Genomic DNA, 25,101 nt, shown 5'->3' with positions numbered 1-25,101 from the left:
AGTAGCTTCAAGGCTTCCCTCTTGGTGTGATAGCTAGGGCATCAATTTATTTGAAATTCCAGTTTACATCGTCAAAATTTGTTCAAAACTGGAGGATTCCTAGAGGAGACATAAATGAAGAAACTTGTCTGGACAAAATCCTAAAATTCCTGCTCCCTAAAATTTTGCACCAAGAACTAGAAAATCTCCTTATCCTTAGGGGAAAAAAAGAGGAAGAAAAGAGGTGAAAGAATGATTTTTCATTAAGTTTAATGTGATCACCAAGGATCTAGGACCAGTGCCTGGCTATTGAGAAGATTGAAGTCAAAATTACCAAGATTTAGGAACTTCGCTCTTCAAGGAGGCCTCAAGAAGCAGCTACGATGTTTGTGGATGCATCTTCACAACAATTTTAGACTTTTATACTTCGATATGCAATATTTGATGGAGTTTAAAGGTGTTATCACCTAGGGAAAACCCTGGCTACAGGAAAAACACTAAGGTAACCTCAAACCTATTTTAGGTTGAAAGCTGACCCTTCAACCCGGAGAGGGATCTCTCCGTAAAACCCATCTACTCTATGGTCACTGTTGTTGTAGGTTTTCGCAATTGAGTTCGGTGGTCAGATTGAGTTCATAGGATAAAATTGGTTGGGCTGTTTACAAAACAAACCATTGGGCATGGAGTCCAGTTTTAAACAAGTAAATCTACAGATCCAATGAGCAAGCTATAAAAAGCATCATAGCAACAAATCCTTTGAATATTTGAGAAATTGGAAGAAAAGAACTGAAATGAAACAGATTTTATAGCTGACTGAGGTAACAAATACTAATGGTTGATAAATACAAGAAAGGAGCATCAATGAATCCCAATCTTAGATACTAACATTTTCAGACATGAAAGAAAGTTTTTATAATAAAGAGGAACTAACAAGGAACTACAATACATGAGTTTCCTATAAAATGCTCATTAAAAACTGTAATATATTCAAGACTGCTCAAATATACTAGAATGCAAAATGTTTTCAATAATATTCCAACCCTTCTTCATTCTTCATAAACTGTTTTATAGAACTTACATCAACTGATTGCAAAATAATAGTCTCCATATTAATTACAATAATCTAAGATATCTAAATATCTTCAAGTTCATGCATGTAAATAAAAACTTAAATACATTCAGTTTTTCTTAAAATAGCTACAGGAAAATATGTTAATATATAGGTCAAGTGAAATATCTTCTCAAATTGTCTTCCTTGGAAATAGAAACAGGTCCCTAACTGATAGCACAACATCCTAGCTGGCAAAATAGGTCCCTCTGCAAAACAGGTCCAAGTTTCCTCCAAAACTATTTTTTTGTTCATCCTTTCTTTCATTTAGACCTCCTCGTGAAAAAACGTTGATACTGTTGCTATCAGCTTCACTGGTTTTCTGTTTTGTAGCTTTCACTGACAAGCTGACTGTCAACATTTTCTTTTCTGACTGTTTTAAAATCGCTGACAATAGGAAGGTTAGCATTTTCGCCTGTCTGGATTTCGCTTACAACAGAGATATCAGCGTTCCCTATTTGCTCCAAAATCATTAACAGACTGACTATCCACTTTTCATCCCTGTATCATTTTCTATCAACGGGCACACAGTTTCGTCCCAAAATAGTTGACAGTGGATCTGTCAATTTTATCAAAAACATTGACAATGGGAATGTCAGCTTTCCCGACTGTTCCACTGCATGCAAAAACTATAAGGCCGACTGTCAGCGATAAAATGAAAACCCTGTTTCATGAAATAGATAGGAAAAATTCTAAGTTTAATCCCCCAAGCCTCTTAGCTGAGGGTACTAGCTACCCTGAGAAGTACATCCACCTTCTCCAATCTTTGTTTTTTGCTTTGTCTTGTCTCCATAGGACCCCTCTTCATAGTTCCTTTGTCTCTGCTCTTCTTAGAGCTTGTAGCCTTCTTCCTGTTAATGATGAGGTCCTTCAGTGGCATATTGTCAACATCAATCACTTCTTTGGCCAACTCTAGGTTATTTATGAGTTTGATTTTGTATCTTAATTTGTTAGTTGGCCTTGTATGGGGTCTCTTGCCACCCTTGAAAACTTCGAACATTGTCTCCTCTTCAGTTTCAAACTCTGCTTCTTTGCCTTTAGGAACCTCTGTTTTAGCTGTGTCTGCAGGGGAGGGTTCTTCGAAAAGTGGAGTCACAACCTGGGAAGAGCCAATATCAACAAGTAGGTTTACAGGGGATACAGGGTTTGGTTTATGGAGCCTAGCACTTTTCCTCTGGTAGACTTTGGGAATCTTAGGGCCAGAGGATGTAGATGGAATTTCTATGTTTTCTTGGCTGGGAGGTGGCTCAATAAGGGCTTGACCTTTAGTTTTCTTCTCCTTTTTAGCAGTCTTTGGTCTGCCTCTTTGTCTTTTAAGGGGTTGAGGTTGAAAACCTTCCCAAAAAAGGAAATGGCTCCAAGTCCTTTCTGCCCTGGCTAGTTGGTTTTTGATTAACAGTTTTATCAAGGCTTTGTGGTATATAAAATGGGAGGAGGGATTTGTGCGGGCCTTGAACCTAGTTGCCATATGTTTAAGGCTTTCTAGCAAATAAAAACATGGATTAATTTTGATTTGACCAGCAAGATGTGCGAGGAAATAAAAATGGTAGAGGTTTACCCGATTAAACTGTGGTTCGCAAGTAAAATATTGTTGACAGAGGTGTAAAGGGACATGCCATTTGTTCTACAACTACTTTCGAACTCCAGCCCTCCAATCTTTCCCCTTGAATTCTTCTTTGAAAAAGAAAGGGACATCGATCCCTACCAACACATGACTGTGGAAAATCTTCTCTCCATCTGTTGGTAAGGTCGTGGCCTCAACAATGGATTGCTTTGTAACTGAAAACAATAGGCCTCCAACCTCCACGCAATTTCCATCAAACCCCTGAGCAAAAGACCAAGCCATTGCATTGTGGTAGTCGGTACAGCGGTGGAAAAATTCACTCCAACTGGTTTGTTGAAACAACTGATGAATTTCGGGGTATATGTCCAGCAAATCTGGCGCTTTGGGCTCAGACCGATTCACTTTGCCTCCTTTCCCCATCGCGTTGTGTGGTCTTCCTGGGATTCGATCCTGAATCCTTGTGAGAAAAACGGTTTCAATGCCAAGTGTGACTGACTCTGAACTAACAAAAACAAACTACTGACTGGACATGGTAAAACAGCTTGACATGCAGATGGATATTACAGTTGGCAAATGAATAATCACGTAGCTTTAGGTTATGATTACGAATGGAGTTCGTATCATACGGTAAAATCATTTTAAATGACATTCACTCATAGCAACGAAGAAAAAATCATTAACCAGTACTTTTTACCCCTTCAAAACAGATAGAGACACGTTTCAATGATATCGCTGACGCTAACATGGTCAGTATAGTCATCACTTTTTAAATTTAAAATCTAGTTTTGGCGCTGACAGTTGGCCTGTCAATCAAAATGAAATTGTTGATAAGCCTATTGTCAGTGAATTTCTTCGCAAGACCATATCGGATCACTAAAATGCTGATAGCCCCGTTATCAGTAATTTCCCTGTTTTATTACAACTAAAATGATGACATTGAAACGGTCAGCATTTTCTGAAAAGAATTAAAAAATGAAGTTTATTGTGATAACAGTTGGCTCCACGGGGATGTTGTCGATCAATGATGGCAGCAAGAACCCCCATAGACCAGTTGCCTCATCCATTACAAACACTAGCTCAAAATAAAACTTTTATTGACTCAAAAATAAGGATTTCAACTTTTAAGAGATGATCTTTTACAGACTGTGAAATTGAAAAAATATAATTGTTTCTAAAAACCTTTTATTTTTCGATGAATATCAGCAGAACCTCAGGGCCTTTGCTTCGAGCTTCAAGTCCCTTAGAATATTCATCCACACCTACAAGATATTTTTCAAAAATATATGGATATGTACAATGAAACTTGAAAATCATTCTTTGTTTAGGAGATATAATGCTTTAGGAAACATCCATTGACTGGACCTCCAAGCAGTAATTCTCCTTGCAGACCTTCTAAGATGAAACTGTTCTTACCCCAGAAAGTTGCAATTCTGTATGGCCCTTTCCAAATGTTCTCAAACTTCCCATGCTTACCCTTATCCTCAATACGGGCATCCCATTTTAAAACCAAGTCTTGGCATTTAAAGTCATCCTCTTTAGTTTTTCTGTCAAAAACTTTCTTAATCTGATCTTGTACTTCCTGAGATTTTTCATACACTCTCTCTGGTTTCTTGCACTTCAATTAGCTGATTTATCCTTCTCTGCAGATGATTTGGTTCTTCTCCCAATTCTTGCAAATATTTCATAACAGGCATTCCAATTGAAACAGGAAACAATGCGTCAACACCATATACTAACTGGAAAGGAGAAGTGTTGATTGACCTCTTAGTACTAACTCTATCTGCCCATAAGGCAAACTTGAGTTTTGTATGCCAAGCCTTTTTGTTATCTTCTAACAACTTTTTAATAATTCTGACCAAACTCTTATTGGAGGATTCTGCCAGTCCATTACCTTGAGGGTAATAGGTTGTGGAATGGCTAAGCTTGATATGGTAGTCTTCGCAGAATTTTACTAATCTCTTAGACTTAAAGCACTGTGCATTATCAGTAATAATTCTCTTTGGGTAACCAAACCTAGAAAGAATGTTTTCTAAGAATTGAATAACCACAAGATCAATAGCTTGCTTGCTCGGAAGTGCCCCAATCCACTTTGTGAAGTAATCTATCCCTGTCAAAATCCATCTATGTTGTGTTGACGATGCCGAATGAATTTCACCTATAAAGTCAAGGCCCCACTGCTGGAAAGGTGCCTCCACAGAGATAGGTTTTGTTACTCCTGCCGCCTACACCTACCTACAAGTTAGTGAGAAAAGCCTTCAACCCCACAAGGTGTGGTTGGTGGTAGGGAACTAAGAGAAGGGGTTGTCACACTAATCCATGTTGATTTCTGGTAGACTCAGATGTGCTCTAAGTCTCAAATTTTGCAGGGAGGATTAGGCACATCTATTCCAAAGAACCCAGAAAGCGTTTTAGGAAATTCCACCCAGAAACAGTGTTATTAAAATAATTAATTATTTTTAATGGGACCCTAAGTCTAAACCTAGGAAAATAAAATAATTAAAGGGTATTAATATAAACTATGGGTGTAACTTCTAGAAGAAGACAAGGATCAAGCAGAAATGATCTTAGCCATTGATTAGCTTCTAATCTGGGTCGTTGAATGTCAAAGAGAAGATTATTTAAGGAGGCTTGAGGGTCATTTGGAAGACACTCAGAGAGGGTTCAGAAGTTTGATTTTCTAAAGCAAAGCAGTAGCCGGGAGAATTTCGATAGTGAGCTTTTGTAGTGAGGGGCAGGGATAGTATCTGAAGGGAAATCTTTCCTGATCGGAGGATACTCAGCAGAGAAGGCAAAGGGAGATCTAGCAATGGCAGTGCTGAGCCAGAGGGGCTGACGCAGAGCCACGCAGAGGCAGCGCAGAAGCCAAGAGGGAGTCTGAAATTTGCAGAGGGAATTCGAGTTTCAGAAGTCGGGAGTCAGGGTGTGAGACCGGGAGGTAGAAATCAAATCACCTAGGCAGCAAATTGACCAGCCAGAGGATTGACACTGTCCCAAGTGAGCTTGACGTTGGGCTGACGCAGACACTGCGTAGAGGCAGCTAGAAAAGTCAGGGGCAATCTTTCTGGGGCTGGATCAGTCAGGATTCCCAGTGATAGTGTGAGGTAACCTCACAAATCTCTCTATCAGGATTATTCTCTGTAACTGGATTGTCAAAGGGCATCCAAAGTTGTATTCAGAAACTACTACTTAACAATATAAAACCCTCAGAGCTGTTGCACTGGTTTCCCCACATTGGGTTTTTCTGGGGACATTTGTCTAAAAAATACTGTCACTTGTGTGTATCTTTCTCTATTGTTTTGTTCTTGCTTTAGGCAAATTAATTAATTAAGTGAAGGCTACAATTGTATTAGCTTCGGTATTTGTTGTAGGAAGCAGTAACTAATTTGTTTCAGTAATTAACAAATAGGATAAGTTTAATCAGTTGCTGCAGTAGTAGATTCGAATGGGATTCTCGAATTTTCACATGGTATCAGAGCTAGTGCAAGTGAAGCAAGAAGAACAGTGCCAGAGAACCCAGTGCTGAGTAGAAGAGGGAGATCGAAAAAGCTACAAGAGGCAGCAGTTCAAAACCCCAGATGGTTTGCGCAGTCCTAGGGCTGATTTTCGAGGCAGTCTCTCTCTGAGTGAGTCGACAAAGAGGAAGGACTCGTAGTTCGAAAGTTTGTCGGGGCATAGGGAGCAGTGCTCAAGCATCAGTGTGAGGAGTGTTGAAGAATCTAGGGCAATTAGGTGTAGAGTGATTCTTTAGGACTAGATAACAATTTGTGAAGTCCTTTTACTTTTCTTGTTAGCTTAATCTTCTTCTTTTCTTATTAATGCATGTGTTTGCTTCATCAAACTATTATCAAAACATAAAACAAGAATGCAAGATGTTGGCTCTCTGCCACGGCCAAAACCTCTCTTCTCTTGAGAGGAAAACCCTTTGGTAAGTTTTCTCTTATTGAATCTTTTGTCTTGATCAATGTCAAACCCTAGACCCTTGACTAGAATATCCTCCAAGCACAAGTCAAATCCTTCCTTCTTCCTGCACTTTGTTTCCCGACACTTCGTCCTCCTTCTTTCGGCACTTCGTTCTCCTACTTCTTTCGGCAACTGGTGATAGACCTTCTTATGCTTAGTTCTAGAAGAGATATTTCTCCTTGATCCTTAGTGAAACTTTTCACATAAGATGATGCCTTCCTTCTCTTAACCAACCGAGCTTCTTCTTCATGTGAGGTAGCAGACTTGATGTGACATCATTACAGCCCTAGCTTTTCGCACGTGTTGGAGGTTTCCCTTAGATTGTGACTCCTTTCTCCTTCGCTTGTGAGAGTCTCTTCTTCGCTCTAGAGTGAGGCCTTATATGCCTTAGTTTCTAGCCCAAACAGTGATAGATATAGGACTGATAAGTTGTTGCTGTTATGACCGCAGAGAAGCCTCTTTTCCTTGCACGTGTGACTATGTTTGACCCTTAGAACAACCCCTTAAACATTGGTCTTGTCTTCTCCTTCTTCACTACACTAGAGGCTCCTTATACTCGTCTTCTTTCCTTCTTTTCACGACTTCTCTTGCTCGCTGATTTCAGAGGTTAGTGAGTGCGCTTTAGTGGAGTGGACAGCCTCTATATATAGAGGATTGTCCCTCCTTTTAGGCCGACTTGTTATGCTTGTTTTGGATGGCTTCTTTGGTGGTGTAACATGCTTGAATGAGCTTCTTTGATGGTGCCTTTACATAAGAGGGGACTTGAATTTGCTTGGAGGTATTCTCTTGACCCTAATACATGGTGTAACATGCCCTTAAGGCCTCCAACATTCCTTTTGACTATTTGACTTACCTATAGCACTTAACATGTGCTAGACCTATTTCAATGAGCAAGAAACTCATTGACATATATTATAAAAATAATATTTCTTTTCTTGAATAAGTACAAATATCAAAAGTACATTTATGAAGACTGAACCTAGTTACATTTCCTTCAACACTCCCTCTTAACTAGGGAGGTATTCATACAATATTACAAGATGTTTGGCTATTATCAATTTCTGAAGAATTCACATAAGAGAAACCGGATTTGCAATCCATCTGTTATAGCATCATATCCATCAGCATTGTCACAGTGCAAGGCCTTGACTAACACCTTCATCATTGTCTCTCAAGGTACATACCCACCCAGGTGTTCTTTGAGTATGACCTTCTAGGACTATTCTTATCTTGGGTTCCCAGCCCTCAAAGAATATCGGTCCTCTTGCCTACTCTTGTCTTGGATGCCCTACACATCCTCAAAGAGTATCGGATGCCAGATGATTACCCAATCCTCCCATTCTTTCTTCCCAAGTGAAGACAAGAATGTTGTGTCTATCTTGTGTCTATATTTCCATTCATGGCCTTCATCTAGACTTACGGTTGTTAGTCCTAGTCTAGTGCATGACCCATGAGATGGAAAAACACAAATGTCACTCCTTTGTAATCAGGGGTGATCCAAAACTCCCTCTTGATTAGGGACTTGTCAGAGCTCCCTCTTAACTAGGGACTCTTTCATTCATCAACAACTTCTTCTTCATGGGTCCTTCAGCTGCTTGATCTCCTTTCTTGCTTGATGTCATGAAGTCTTTGTTCGAACTTCTTCTAGGTAGGGCACCATCCATTGATCACTTTCCTTCCTAGTTTTTCATGTCATTGCTTCCTTCGTGGAAAGTGTCTTTCTTGCCATACATCAGGTTTTCTTGTCATCTGGCTACTCCTTTGTCATCTGTCCATGCTTTGGAATACTCTTCTCATGGATGCTTCGTTGTACTTGCTTGTTTACATGCTTCGACCTAGTAGCCCATCATGACTTCATCCTGATATTGCTTCAACATTGCTTTTTCTTTTGTTGGATGGCTTCTTCATCACGACATCTTTGTAGAGTAGAATCAGTTATCTGCATCTTTCATATCTCCAAGGCCTTCATAGGTGTCAAGGGTCCTTCCTTCCTTTGTCAGAGTTGTCCTGCCTTCTTTCGGGAGATATCTTCAGAGTATCTTTTCAGATAGTGATTCTCGGTGATCATGGTGTTCTTCACATGCTTGATCTCTTTCTTCATTCGCTTCTTCTTAAATAGATAGGTCAACCATCTTATGCTTCTTGTGAGAGAATTTCTTCATTGCTTGATTCCTGGACTAGTCAACATTTCTTCTTGCTTCATAGTCAGCAATCTTATACTCCTTATGTGAGCATATTCTTTGTTGACCTTCATTGCATTGTAGTACATGCCTTCGAGCATGTTCTTGGTGAAAGAGATTCTTTCATACTTGATCATGTTATAGAACTATTCCCATGACTCAATAATATACAAATGATAACATGACTAAACTTTAATGCATACATACCTCATCTTGATTCTCCTTTGATCATCTTAGCTTCTTGGTGTGGCCCTTCTTGCTTCATCTTAGCTTGCCTGCATATCATCCTTTTCTTGAATCCCATGAATGGGATTCCCAATGAGACATCTGCTTTGGTTTATGAACCTTCTTTTGAAGATTCCATCATAGGATCTTAAAGACCCTTGCCTTGCAAATGTTCCTTTTCTTTTGATGATGGAGGTCTTCTAAGATTCTTGATCATGATCAATTTTTCTTTCATCATGGATGAGGTCCTATACTAGGTATGCTCCTTCTATATGAATATCTTGAGCTATATCTACCATGCTCCTATATTCTAGAAGATATTTCTACCCATGCATTTTTATTCTCATTATAAATGCTACATCTTCATGAGTATCTAGAACTCTATGTACTTCATGCTTCTAGATTCTAGAAGATGTTTCTAGCCATGCAATTTTATTTTATTCCTACATGCTCCTATCCTACTCAAAACTTTGAAAGAAGACTTGAAGTAAAGAGTTTGACCTAGTCATAGTAGAGATCTGGAGGATCTTCCTTCTTTTGCTTCTTTTCTTCTTCTTTCATCTCTTGAGTCATGTGAGCTTCTTCCCTCTTTCTTTTGTTGTTGTTGTCCTTCTTAAGCTTAGGACAATTACTTTTATAGTGTCCATATTCTTGGCATCCAAAACATTGGATTTTGGACATGTCTTTGTTGTTTGTTCCTCGTGGACCAAATTTGCCAAATTTTTCCTTTCTCTTGGCCATGGTAGCAAATGCTTGCTCCTTTGATCCCACATCTTCCTTTGCTTTAAGTATGGTTTCCTCTATCCTGTAGAGAGACCACATTTCACTGAGTGTGGTTGCTTCCTTCTTGGCATATATGCTTGATGTGAAGTTGCCCCAATCCTCAAGTAGAGCATTGAGTACTACAGTTGTCATCTCTCTATCAGACATGACTTCCCCAAGCTCTTGAAGTTGATCTCTCATTTCAGAGATTTTCATGAAGTAGGGAGCTATTCCTTCCTTTGTTATCTTCATCTTGTACAATTCATTCCTTAGAGATATTACTTCTCCAGTTGTGGATACCGAGAATAGTTGTACTAGCTTATCATAAATTTCTTTTGATGTTTCAAATTTGGAGACATAAGGAATGAGAGAATCTTTGATTGATTCTATTAGAATCCTTTGAGCTCTTGTCTCATCCTTATTGTACTTAGCTAAGGCTTGAGTTTGTTCCTTAGCAGGGATAGTGATATTCCCTTTGACATGTTCTAGGAGTTCATTCTCTTTAAGAAATAAATCAGTCCTCTTCTTCCATGCAAGAAAGTTATTGGTACCTACCAATTTGTTGCTTTCCTTGCAAAAAGACATTGATGTATATTCAGGAGGAGACATATACTTACTTGATTTATTTTGAGATGTTGTGGATTTGCTTGATTTGCTTGATGACTTGTAGTTTGATGTAGGTCCTACTTCAATCTGCTCTTCTTTGTAGGTGCCTTTATGTAAGGCTCTTCTTCTTGCTATGAGTAGATTTGGCCTGATGCTTCAACCTTGTAGATGTCTTTCCTTGATGAGTGTTCTTGCGTTTCCCTTTCCTTGATGTGTCACCTTAGCTCTGATACCATGTTGAAGAATCTAGGGCAATTAGGTGTAGAGTGATTCTTCGGGACTAGATAACAATTTGTGAAGTCTTTTTACTTTTCTTGTTAGCTTAATCTTCTTCTTTGCTTATTAATGCATGTGTGTGTGCTTCATCTAACTGCTATCAAAACATAAAACAAGAACACAAGATGTTGGCTCTCTGCCAGGGCCAAAACCTCTCTTCTCTTGAGAGGAAAAAACTTGGTATCATAATTCATATTATGCAAGTAATTTGACTGCTAAGGCACTGGTCTCATACTTAAAAAATCCATAAATCTAATCAAGTTGTGCTAAATAATTAAACTTGTCAATCATCTTTGCCAAGATGTTAGGTCATTCAGTTGTGTCTCCCAAATTCATTATCTCATTCCTAGGGACTAACCCCCTTAGCTTGTTGTAGGGAGACAACTTAAATGGAGAGGGCCAGGATTAGAGTGACAACCCCTGCCCTGAGTGTTGTCGCATTCTCATGTACAATGTGAGCGACAACAAGCCCATGGATAGGGCCAAGGAGACCATTTGTGCTTAATATGTAGACAAGGATTTTGTTGGGTTTAATAGACAAATGATGTTATGGGATGCGATTGACAGTCAGTGGACAGGGATGCTTAATTGACCCATTCATCCAACAACATTGTTCCTCAACTCGACATTTTCATACAAACGCGGCTTTGATTTTGATGGTGAGGTGATGGAAGGGCTCCATACCTGTATTCATGGGATGATACCTGATCTCGAGCTTCACAGCAAAATCAATTGCAAGATACAGAGGTATCAGGATGGCGATGGCCTATTTGGATTTGAAGATGTTATTCATGAGAGGACCCACTTCATGCGACGTAAGTGACAAGTCATGACTCATTAGAATTTTCAATTTACTAATTTATAATTCTAGATTTTTTAAATTCAATTATGTTTTATTTGAAAATTTAATTATGTTTTAAGTTTTTAAATTTTAAGTTTTCTTTATTTTGTTGTAGATGTTTGGTGGCGAAGCTATGGTGCAAGGGCACCAAATTTGCATAAATTGGCCATCAAAATCCTGAGTTAAACCTGTAGCTCTTCAGGGTGTGAGCACAATTGGAGTGTATTTGAGAAAATACACTCAAAGAAGCACAACAGGTTATAACTTTGAGCTTCAACCTTCAACTAAGCAATTAAATTTATTGTAATTTACTAATTTACGACCCTCAAGTGTCAAGACTCATTAATTTTTTTATGACACTCTTACAAGTTGGAGTTCTCACGACTCAATGACTTGGTGTATGTGCATTACAATCTCTGACTATGAGTGAAGCGAATAGAGAAAACAACGCATCTGTTTTCCTGTAAAAGGGGGAGGGGCACTAATCTCAGATAGCTAGCTGCTAGTTTTGTTTGTTTTGCTACATATAACTCATGATGATGAGATACTTCTATATATGCGATATTATTTTGTATTAGTTCTCCACATTTGAGTCCTTGATTGGACAATTATCAGGGATCAACAAGATTTGGTATCGCCTTTGATGTATCATTTTTATTTGACATCCACTACTTCATATATTTATCAGTGCTTTCTTCATATTTAAGTGCCAATGTGTTTATTTCATGTTGTTGTTGCTTTATATGTTTAAAAATCTGGAAAAAAAATGTATATATTATGCATCTTTTATGTTTGTCGATATTTTTTTATGCTTTCGTCGATATTGCCGAAAAGATGTTTTCGGAACCCTCACCGATATTTTGCCAAGAACGATATTATCAACACTGCTTCCAACCTCCATGGGGAGGAATAGTTCCTAGGCCAACCTTTCAATCAATAGGTGAGCGTGATGTGAAATGGTCATGGAGTGGACTTCATATGTGGTGCCATATTCATATACTAGGTTACACAAGACCTTCATCCATGAGCACCTTCGTGTAAGGAGCACTTGCATTACTTGAGTTACCCTTTCCTTGGCACCACTCTTTCCACCGCTCAATTATCCTTTTACTTTGCTTTGATTAGTTTGTTTAACAATCTTTTATTGATTTTATTTAAATCCCCTTTTGGATGGGCAGTTCATTGCTAATAGGAGTTGGTTTGTTCTTTAAGTCCCTTTTATTTTGATAGATCATGATAAGCATGAAATTAGGTTGATGGCCTCACATGAGCGGGTAGAGATCAAGCTAACTTCGTTTTTTATTATAATTCATCCCTTGCCATTTTTTGGCATTTATCATTTGGCACATGTTCTTCATTTCTTTCTTTCTTTCTTCATTATGAAGGTGTTAAGCATGGAAGGATATGGTCACGCTATTTCAATCTAGGCCTTTTATTCGTGCCCCTCTTAGAGAAAGAAAGAAAAGCCCCAATGTGGTCACACTTTATTAAAAGGAGAAGATAACCACCAAGATGAAATAAAGCAACAAGTATAACTTCCAAGCATCATGATTTGTTTTCCAACTTCAACCCATGATCCTTAATTAAATGCCCCAATACATTAAATGAAAACATTTCAGATGAAAGAATGACTAATGTATCTCATGTGCGTTGAACCACCATAATTAGATAAGCATCAAGAGAATGACTTGAGCATTATGGGAGCAAGAGGCATCAAAGGGTTCTAAAGAATGTTGATCAACATCTCTAACATGAAGAGCAAGTGTTGTTGTTGGCTGGAAATTTGCATCATAGAAGAAAAAAATTCTCCTAGGGTTGCCCACGTGTATGGATGGGTAACAATGCCAATTTCCAATAAACTTCGAGAGTGAAGTGTTACAAGAATTTTTTTAAAGACTATATATTTTTATATGTTTTATGCAAATATATTTAAAAAAGCATGCAAAATGGTGAATTAGTTACAAAAAATATCAAAACATCGATCTTTGTAATGGAATAATGATAATCATTAAAGCATCTACCATTTAGTACACAGTGAAAATTCTAGCAGTTATAGCATTTCCATCAAATTATTAACCACCAGCATGGATCCATCTTAACTCTGGATCTACCAGGTTCCAAGAGAGATCAAATCTCTTCACTCTAAAAGAAGCTTGCATCTCAAGGGATTTTATACCTCAAGGCACTTGGTAGATCCAGAGTTAAGATGGATCTAAGATGGTTAATTAAAACCTGGCTATTATTTCATTTTTTGAAATATATTGTCATATATCCACGTGCTGCAAAAAAATCATTTTAAACATACTTTGAATGTCGTTTAACTTGCAATATAATTTATAAATTATACGTGACCAACAAACTAACATGTTCAGAAATACATTAATACATGCACACGATGTTACGTTTTTGTTAACAATTTATGTAGTTTGACTTTAATAAAATTGATGTACTTTTTCTTTTAATAGAAAATGATTTTATAATTGAATAAAACAAATGTGGTAGTTAACTAAATATGTTGATGATGATGGTTAATATTATATCTAAATTTTATAAATTAAAATTAAAATTACTAATAATATTTAATATCTCATTTTTTAAATTTATTATTTATTAATTATATTTTATAAAGTTAAAAAAATAATACATAATTATTATAGTTAAATATTTTAAATTTAAATTGTATTTGAATTTTCAAAAATTTTAAATAGAAATTGTATTCATTATTAAAGAAATCAGTTAAAGTTTTTGTAAGACCAAATAATAAGGTGAACTTTGATTAGAACATACTAAAAATGATAACCTAGTTTTAAAGGATAAAGGGTAAGGGACCTAGATTCTTTATTCTTAGAAAAGTTTGATTAAAATAATAAAAGAGATATACATATTTTATCTTTTTGAATTTTTGTTTTGTATCTTTTTAAATAATATATTTTTAATCATTTTTTTAGATAATAATAATATATTTTTTAAATTATAAAAAATGAAATTAATAATAATATTATTAAAGAAGAAACCTGGACATTTTTTATGAAGCTTTAGTAAGTGTGAAGCTTTTTGTAAGAGCATATGGAGATTGAAAAGGAAAGACAAAAAAAGGGATGAAAACTATTTTATCTCCAACAAATCCTAATTATTCATTATTTTATAATATTTTTTGCACGTAAATGGAAAGTAGAAAGGCAAAGAAATAAAATACTTGAAAGACAAATAATATTTAAATATTAAACAAACAAAAAATCTTTAAAATTAAGATTAACTGAAGCACAAGGCAAATAATTAATAATATTATTATTGAGGAGGAGACTAAGTGATTAAATCTACATTATTTAATAATATTATTATTTAGAGGGAAGCCTTGGGTTATTAAATACTATTATTTAAAAGGGAGATAAAGGGAGATTGGGTTATTAAATATAATGTTAAATAACTAAAAAAATATAATATAATTATTTATTAATATTTATTAAGAAAGTTATAATAATTTTTTAAGATAAAATAGAAAGAATAATTTTAAGTAAAACTTAAAAAATTAATTATATTAATAGAGAAAAAAACTAAATAAAATTGAAAGATAAAATTAAAAAATTAAACAACTTGATTAAAATAGAGCCTACATTTAAAAAATGTTGACATACAATCTTACATTATGCCTACACATCTCCCCCATACTAGGTTGTGGAGTGCCTCTCGGCGCAATGACAAGAAGCTTCCAGTTTCAATTTTCAACAGATAACAATTGTCAGTAACAAATTGTGAGAAATAACATCGACCATGTAATGAAATACGCATCATGACCAAAGAATTGTAATATGCAATCAAAAGTTCAAACTTCTACTACCATATAATGTTTATAAAAATAAAGACAAATAACACTAAGTTCTTGGATCTAGATTCTAAACTGAAAAGGACAAATAATTATAATATCTATTAAGCATTCTTAAGCCTCTCACCATGGGCAATTTCTAATTTCTTATCTCATGGTCTAGTAGCAACAGGAATCACTCCAGGAGTCTTGGGACCCATTATGGTAGTACAGGGAATTACTTCTGAATAATCCTACACTCCAAGCGAGTTTCAGGAGCAGGAACATGAAGAGTGGGCAAAGATTCCCCACAGCTAGGTTTTTAATACCCCTTTATATCTGATTTTTTAAAAAGCCTTGGTTTTTGTCTTATTTTTAATTCTGCTAATTCTTTTGTGTGGTGGTGTAATCTTATTTTTAATTTGCTAAATCTTTTGTATGGGTGGTGTACTGTTATAAGGCTTTCTTTTAACGTTAAGATCCCTTTTCCTTCCCCTTTCTTTAACAAAAGGAACCTTTAAAATTTAATTTGGATTTCGAAAAATAAAAATTAAGGCTACTTTATGCACCACATAATAACCTTAAGTTATATCTTGTAGCTTATAGTAAGGAGTTACAGGTGATCAAAAGTTCTCCACCATTGGTCACTTTTTCACTTTTTTAAGGTCAAATGTTATCTTTAAAAATATAAGATACCCCTGGCAAAAAGATGAAATACAAGCTTTGCATCTCCAAGAAGTGCTTTTATACAGTCATGATCCTAACCAGGAATTTACTCCTCCCTTTCAAATAGGATAAGGAATTGCACAATGAGACAAAGACATCCTCTGTCTCTTGAGAATGATCCCAACTGTGGGGTCGAAACATCAAGAAATATCCAGTTAAAAACACAGATTTCTGTTTTAAATGTAAAACGTGTTCTAGTTCACTGAAACGTAATATTCTGGAAAGAAAACACATTGACGAGTGACAGTCCAAGAGCTCAAACAGAAGATACAAAGCCAAGAAACAACGCAATTTTCCACAAAAAGGGACCTCTCCCTTAAATGAAGACGGAAAATGATCATCTGAGAATAACCTATCATTTGCATCTGATTGAATAAAAGATCTCTTTTTCTAGGAGCATTGATATATTTGATTTGTTTCTATGGGCCTAAAGCAAAAAATGCTACATTTAAAAATAATGCATATGCAAAATATATATTTTTATAGTAACAAAAATATATGGTAATGGCAATTTACCAAGAAATATGAAAAATCAAAGCATAAAAGAGAAAGGATCCTCCATTACATTGTATAATTCCTCGAAATAATCATTGCTGGCACAACCTGTTGCTTGTACAACTATGTGTTTCCAGAAAGGCCTCCCGTCTCCCTGTAAAATAAAGAAAAAACATTATCATGAAAAGGTACACCTATGTTATATCTGGAAAAATAGTTGGAATTTTTTTAAACAACTTTTCTGCAAGTTAAGTCGTGATAGATAAGGAATTCCTCACACCCAAATAAGCTATAAGATGGAAGAAAAGAAATTAACTTAAACTTTATTAGCATCCAGGAATAACCATAAATGGTTAATGGAACTGTAAAAGAATTACATGTACATATAAACACAAGGGAAGGTGTTGAAAACTAGAAAATGAAATAGAGAAAGAAAAATCCAACTAAATGCAGAACACTATATGAAAAAGGAAGCATGTAGGAACCCTATGTAAAACTAGTCTCTGGGGATGTGATGGTTTGTTTTTATTCGAAGTTAATGATAACAGATGAAAGGCTATGCATAACTATGTGCATGGGGATTGCTCCAAGCAAATCCCTTGTAGGTAGAGACTGATACCCCTCATATTGTACGAGTAAATTTGTGATTATCATTACACAGCAGGATTTTCAAGATGACATTTTGGTATTGTTACCAATTAGATTAGCAGAGTTGCAATGGTCCGTACAATCTGCTAAGATTAGCACACACAGGGTAAAGGCCCACTGTCACCTCAGCCCAAACCCCCATTCTTTAAGCCCAACTTCCTCCGACAAGGCCAAGGGATGATGCTCAATTAATACCTCAACCAACCAAGTGAAGACCGGTGCCTTCTTGGGGTCAAAGGAAGAGGAGTTAATTATAGGTTGTCCTACTGATTTTTTGTCTGTAAATCTGCAGCAGAAACTCAAACCAACAAGATGACACAGTCAAAAAGACAAGATATAGCATGTAAGTAGTCAAACAGAGAGTACAAAAAATATCCTAACCAGATCTAAAGTTATTTCTTCAATTGAATGACTAGTTAGAGGGGTTCTAGTGTTAATTTGTTTGCTTCTCTATGGCTGCAGTGTTGGAATCACGATTGTCGTTACACCAAAACCCATAGGTGTTAGTAAACGGATGCATCACCAGAGTTAATGGATCCATGAGAGGCGGTTAAGCATATGTCGTGAAACACACGGGGAGCATTGGTTTATCCAATGTCCAACAATCTTCCCTCCAGCACAAACCGGGTGTGATTTACACTCGAGACCTTTGGCTTTGATACCACTTGTTGGAATCACGGTTGTTGTTACACCAAAACCCGCAGGTGTTAGTAAACGGATGCATCGCCAGAGTTAATGGATCCACGAGAGGCAGTTAAGCACATGTCGTGAAACACACTGAGAGCGTTGGTTTATCCAATGTCCAACATGCAGATCGTAAAATATGCATAAAATGTAGGGACAGCAACCAATTCCCTTTAAATTGGCCACCCAAATAGTGCCAAAGCACTCTAGATCATAGATCTAGGGGTGGGAAAGTTAGAAGGTGTTAGATTGACCTTAATAGACCACTCTCAAGCCTGTGGACCAGTGTGGAAAATATCACCGAAATTTTGCGATATTTTCTGGCTCATGAAAAATAGCGCCCAAAATATCATGATTTTTGCCCTTCTGAAAAAAACACGATATTTTGAAAACATCACCAAAATTGCGGGAAAATATTGGTGGGCACACGGGTTTGCGACTTTCAAAAACATTTTTTAGGATTTTTTATGTCATTTAGTTTTTGTTGGTCTTGGTCTTGTGGTGATTTTCGAGGAATTGAGGATCAAACAATTATTATGATCACCAATCAAAAAACAATTGTGAATCAAAGATTCACGATCAATCAGACAAACTTCATTTCTTTCATTTACAGGTATGTTCTTAAAACCCCTATGTTAAGGATTTTTTTATAGATTTAGGCTTATGCTTGCTTGCCTCTTTTCCTACCAACATTTTCCTTCTTTGTTTTTATCATTAGCTATGATTTTCATGCCCATGAACCAATGCAAGGGTTTTCTCCATATTTGGACAAAAATCTTCATTTTTGTTTTTAACTTTCTGATGCACCCTCTTATTGTCATTTTTCATTGCAAATAATGTAGTGAAATTTTGATTTTTTTAAATGAGGAGGCTGTTATTTTTTCTGTAGTGGGGGTTTAATGCCATTTTTTGGTCTTTTTGGTGCCTTGAGACTGAATTTTGAAGTTGTACATTAAACACTTTTTGATATCCCCAATTAATTTACATTTATGTATGCAATGTAAACATTTTTAATAAAAAAAATGGGCTGAGTAATGGGACACGGATTCCAGAGGGATGGGGTGATTGATTGCTGGAAATTATATTAAGTTACAGGAAATTTAAAATGAAGAATGGAAGGTTGCCAGCTGAAAAGATGTGTTTGTTGATTTGTGGTAGCATCGGATGTGCTCTAACCATGAAAATTGGTGGAGAGGCTAAGGCACATGAAATCTCCAAGACTCAGAAATCGTTTGGGGAAATTCCACCTGGATGGAGAGATATTAAAATAATTAATATTTTTAATGCGACCTTAAGTCTAAACTTAGGAAAATTAAAATATTAATGTGTATTAATATAAGAAGGGTGAAAAAGTTCTAAATGACGAGGATCAAACCAAATATAATCTTAGTCATTGATTAGGGACTTAATCTCGGCCGTTGAATCGTCAACAGGAAAAGTATAAGAGGAGGCTTGCGAGTCAATTGGAGACACACCAAGTTGATCAAGAATTCGATTTTCTGGGGCAGGGTTTGCTGAGAGATCGAGTTATTGATCTGTTGCAGCGAGGGGCAGTTCGGCAGAAGGTCAAGAATACATATCAGAGAGGTAGAGAAAGTGCCAGAGAGAGCGTAGAGCCTTGGAAGGCTAACGCGGATGCAGCGAGGACTAATGTAGAGGTTGAGGAGGCCAGTGCAGGTGACGTAGAGGGCCAAGAGGCTAACGCATAGGGCGAAGAGGCTGACGCAGAAGCAGCAGAGGCTAGCAGAGCTGACGCTGGGTTGAAGAGGCAGCGCTGAGGAACTTTTGTGGGGCAGACTGGGAGCTGAGAGGCAGACGCAGAGAAGAAGAGGGTGACGCAGTTCCAGAGAGAAGCTTGGATTAGCTTTTGCTGTCTAGCTAAGGAACTGTCGAAGTTGCTGTGGGATCAATCATCCGGTTGTTGATCAGCCAGAATATCTGTCTCCGAGGAGAGGTACTTCTGCCAAGGAAATTCTCTGAAGGGTGAGCCATTTCTGGCACCCTAGTTGTATTCAGAAAACTGCATGATAATAAAACCATCATATCTGTTGCACAAATTGGGTTTTTCCGGGGACGATTGTCCAAAAATAACTGTGTCCCTTGTGTGTTTGTTTAAGTTATTTCAATTGTTGATTTGTATATGAGTTAAGGCTGCATTTGTGTTTATTTCAGTATTTATATTTATAAATAACTTGTTAATGGAAAGAACAAGTAGGAGATAATAAACCAGACAATCCAGTAGGGATTTATGATGTGTCAAACTTAGAAATTTCAACAGTGTTGGTCACTCACTGCATTAAACAAACAAAAACTGCATTTAAACAACTTGGGGAACAACTTGACAACTGGAAAATTTGCATTGGTTAACAAGATCTTGTTGGCAGGAGTTATTGCCAACAGGAGGCAAGAGAAAGAGCAAAATCGAATTGCTGGAAATAAGGCAGCTTAGCAAGGAATTTGAAGAGTCAGGGGGCAGCGCAGCAAAGGAGGAAGTCGAATTGCTGGGGGAGAAATTCGAATAACAAGAGAAAAGAAGGGAAATCTGAAAAAGAAGGAGAAGCTGGAAAAGAAGGCAGTGCAGACAGCAACAGAAAAGAGAGAAATCGAATGCCAAGAGAAGGATGAACAGCAAAATGAATGAGGTTCTAGTTGGCAAGGGAGCAGGAAGAAATCACCAAGTGAGGAATTAATTGCCTCTCGAGTCCTTGTTGGCCAGGAGGGTGGAGATGGTGTTTCTCAGGAAATCCCTAAGGGTTGGGGTGCAGTCTTTAGTCCTAGAAATTCCTAGAGGATTGATGGATGTTTCCTTGTTGTATCTTGATTTTATTATGAGTTCTGGAATCCCTAATTTGGGTGGAACCACAATATTGTGTTTTGAAGGGTGGAGACCACTAGTCTCTAGAATCCTTGTGCATTTTGTTGATTTCAACTCAATTGGTGGGTGAATGTGGATGAATCCCTAGAGTCCTTGGTGTAGAAGAATGTAACTAGGTTCGGTCTTCATAAATTTTATTTGAGTCACAATGAAATGTATTTATCAAAAAAAAGAAAAATAAAATTTTATTATTATTAATATGACTTATTAAAGCATGGGTTTCATGCTTGGGTCATCATGTTTTAGGTCAAAGTCCCCATTAAGGACTTCTAGGATTTATTCTGAGTCATTAGAGTCATTGTCCATTTAAAGAGACCCTTCTTGGGTTTTTGAATCATGTAAAAAGATTTATTATTGAGTCAAATAAGTCATTTGTCACCTCCACACCAAGTCAGCCTCAAACAAGGTAATTCGATCTCAGCAGAAACATATATATTGGAGCAGTTCAAATTCATTTGGAGCACACTCTCTCACTCAAATTCGATATCAAAGAAGAAGAGCAGAAAAAGTGTGAAGTTGCAATAGGAGGAGACTTGTTGGAAGAAGGATGATCGAAGTTTTTGGGTTTGTCTCTCTCTCACTCGTGTGGATTTACTGGGTTATTTGTTGGAAGGACGAAGTGTTGCTGCTAGGTCGAAGTTTTGTTGGGCTAATTGTTGGGTCGAAGTTGTTGCTGCTAGGTCGAAGGTGTTGCTACCAGTTGTTACTGCAAAGTCGAAGTTGTTATCATCTACAAAATGAAGAAAGAGTTGACTTAGTGTGGAGGAAGTTTGTGTCTAGGTCAAGAATCTTGGATTATCTCGTGAAGTTATTAAGGAAGAGTTGTTGACTGGGTTTTCCCCTAGATAGGGGTTTTGCCCTGGCTGTCCGCCTACATCTGGTGTCTATGATCTTTGTGCTATTGTTTTGGTAATTGCTTGATGAACTAAAGTTAAAAGAGGAACATAAGAAAACATAAGAATATCACAAGTAATTATCAATATAAAGAAAATATTTCTGCCTTTCTGATTTTCTAACATGGTATCAGAGCTAAGGTGAAGAAGGGAAAAAGGCAGCTCAAAGATCTATTGAAGAGTAAGGAGTTCTAAGAAGCTTTGAATAAGGGTCTTCAAAAGGAACATATAAGAAGCCAAGTCTATCATCTTCAAGGACAATGTCTAACTCAATGAAGGGTGAAAACAAACTAGAAGGAGCATCTAACTACAGGGCTTGGAAGAAGAGGATAGACCTCATCCTTGAAAGAAATAAAGTTTTGGATCTAGTCAAAGGAAAGTTAAAGAAGCCTACTAATGAGTCAAGTGATGCAGAAAAGGCAAAATTCAAGGAAAACAGAATATTGGCCATGACACTAATGGTGGATGGAATAAAAGATAACCTCATCCCCTATATATCTAACATAGACTCTGCTCAAGAGATGTATGAGGCTTTATCAAAATTATTCACTATCAAGAATCTTGGTCAAATAGCAAGCCTTAAAAATGAACTAAGATCTATAAAGATGACAAAGGAAGACACTGTGGCATCTTTCTTTGTGAGAATAGCCAGATTAAGAGATGAACTCCAAGCAATTGATGAGATAGTACCAGAGAAGGAACTTGTAATCACTGCACTTCTAGGTTTACCAACATCATGGAGTGCCTTCTCATCAAGTCTCAACAGCTGGAAGGAGACTCCTACATTTGAACAACTATGGAATGCTTGCAGTCAGGAAGAAGTCAGGATTTCTCTAGTAAGCAACAAAGAGAATGAAGAAGAAAAAGTTTCAAATGCCTACTCCGCTCATCACAAGAACAAAGGATCATTCAAGAAGACTAAAGGGCCTAGAAGGAAGATAGACATATCCAAAATCGAATGCTACAATTGTCACAAGATGGGTCACTACAAAAGTGATTGTCCTGAGAATCCAAGATACAAGAAGAGAGAAAGGGAATATGCAAATATTGTTGATGAAGGACCTCCAAAGAAGAACAAGAAGGAAGAATCTGAAGTCAAAGATTTATTTGCTAGGGATTCTTAGGGACTCTATCCTTCTACTCCAAGTTTTTGATTTGTTTTGTATTTTGATTTCTAGAACTTATAGGTTTAACATTCTTTGGAAAAACATTGTTGAATTGTTTTGTTAAAGTTTTAGGTATCCCTCGAGATTGGATTAAGAGGGAGCCCTCACCATTTTCCAAAGATAAGTATCTTACTCCATGTATTATCTTTTATATTTGGTTTTCCTTTTCTTATCTAGATATGTTTACACTAGATGCTAATCATATTTCTTTTATATTTTCCTTGTTTAGGAAAAGTTTGTTGTTATGATCAAGGGCTATGGAGAAGACCTCACAAGACAAAGCATAGAAGTTCTATTGGAATTGATGTCCTATAAGGTTTGTCTAAACTCAAAGGTATGTCTTAGAATATAAGTTTTGTTTCTCTTCATGATAAAGGTAATTCATTCCAAGAAATATGCTTTACATTACTAACAAGTGTTATGTCTAGGATTGTTGAATCATAGAGATTCTTGTTTGGGAGATTAATCATTAGATTGAATCTACCCTCATTAATCATTATGTTTGTGGAACCCTAATAGGTTCCTTGTAAAACCCTAACCTAAGGGTATGTCAATGTTAATGTGATAAACCCTAGTCTACTTAGGGTTACTAATGAAACCTAGAAAATACTATTCATTTGGTGTTTGGGTTTTTTATGGTAATGTCATATTGTTATGGAAACCCTAGTCCTTTAGGATTGGATGGTAATGTTTTATGAGACCTTGAATTTTTGGTAAATTAGGTTTTGTAAGTAAAACCCTTATGTATCGAGAGTTAGCTCCTAGGAATGAATCCCTAGGTCTATGTTTGTCTGTCTGATCAAAACCCTAGTCTGATCTAGATTGTTATATATCTGACTTTAAATGTATTAATATTTGCGTCTTGGGTTTGTCCTATAGATGTTATGATATGCTTGTGCATGATTATCCTAGATATGTATTTGTGCTAACCTATTTGTTGATAAGTTCTAGGGTTTGTAACTAAGCCCTAGTAGAAGTTTGATGTTCTAGGATATGATGTGATGATATGATAAGATCTAAGATTTACAAAAGGATTGGTCATATTGATTGTGTTGTGATTGGTTGACATCTAAGACTTAGTGTCTCATGTATGGAATCTAGGGTTTGCATTAAATTCTAGTAGAAGTCTAACATATGAATTCTAAAGTTGTTAGATGCATTGTAAGTGTACTTGTTTAAATTGCTTCTAGGGTTTGCAATATATTATAGTAGAGTATGTCATATCTCTCGAAGAAATATTGAGGCCCTAGATATAATGAGACCGATATCTTGATTGAGTTATTAATGTGATCTAGGGGTTATAACCTAACCCAAGCAAAATAATTTGAAGTATAAAAGTATGTGTCTCTTGTTTGTAAACCTAAGTAAGTTCAGGTATTTGTTGTCTAAATTCTAACGCTTCCATTAGTGTATGATTCTGATATAGTTAACTTCTTGCTTCTATATGTATTTGGTTGTACTTGCTATCTAAGTTGTCCAGGTACATAATCTTCAAGACGGTGAAGATGTTCATAAGTAAAGTTGATTTGGTTGATAACGCATGATAAATGATGATGATCAAGAAGGATGGAAGACATGAAAGATTCTTTGATGTCATAGAAAAGAAGTTGATCCCCCTAAGTTAAGAGGGAGCCTGGATAAAGAGTATATCTCCCGAGTTGAGATGGAGGGCATATTATAGTCATGATGGATACCTTGTAGAATAAATTGGATAGTGCATATTGAGGTGTTGTTGAAAGAAGGAAAGTTGGTTTTGGCTGTTGCATGTGAAGTAGGAAAGGAAGTTGAATGATTGAGGAAACCTTTGTCAAGATTTGTTTGGGAAAGCCTCGAAGTCCTACTATGATGAATTGTGAGGCAGCATCAAGATGTCAGAAGACCTTGAAGGTTTGTGTTTACTCATGAGTATTTGAAAGGTTGGGGTTATTGTGAAAATTCCTAAACCGGAATCCCTACTGCAGCAACTGATGATATTACTCCTATTTTTTAAATTCCTTTAAACAAATTACTTGCAGTTTCCTACAGAAAATATCGTAATACATACACTGCAGCCTTCACTTAATTAAATATTATGCGGAAACAAGAGACTGAGCAAGAAAGAAAATACAACACAAATGACACTGTTATTTTTGGACAAATGTCCCCGGAAAAACCCAATGCAGGAAAACCGGTGCAGCAGATCTGAGGGTTTTATTATTATGCAGGAGAAAATCTGAGTACAATTCTTGGATGCTCAACTAGCAATCTAATACATAGAGAAACTGGACAAAATGAATGGTGAAATGATCTCACCCTGTCACTAGGAGAATCT

At 36.6% G+C, this 25,101-nt stretch overlaps 1 protein-coding gene across 1 annotated transcript in view; it reads right to left on the bottom strand.

Moving 5' to 3' along the window:
- Window positions 1-25,101, bottom strand: part of LOC149167487 (Haloacid dehalogenase-like hydrolase (HAD) superfamily protein) — a 413,892-nt gene that overhangs the window by 112,563 nt on the left and 276,228 nt on the right. The window contains exon 5 of the mRNA XM_089430500.1: window positions 16,595-16,678. Within this exon, the coding sequence (XP_089286626.1) occupies window positions 16,595-16,678 (84 nt within the window). The remainder of the gene's footprint in view (window positions 1-16,594; window positions 16,679-25,101) is intronic.

Source organism: Pinus tabuliformis, chromosome 5_1 (genome assembly GCF_031772625.1).
Source record: "Pinus tabuliformis cultivar Carrire ecotype Pingquan chromosome 5_1, CPIR1, whole genome shotgun sequence".
In the NCBI taxonomy this organism is placed as follows: Eukaryota; Viridiplantae; Streptophyta; class Pinopsida; order Pinales; family Pinaceae; genus Pinus; species Pinus tabuliformis.
This window is presented reverse-complemented; position numbering and strand designations above follow the sequence as displayed.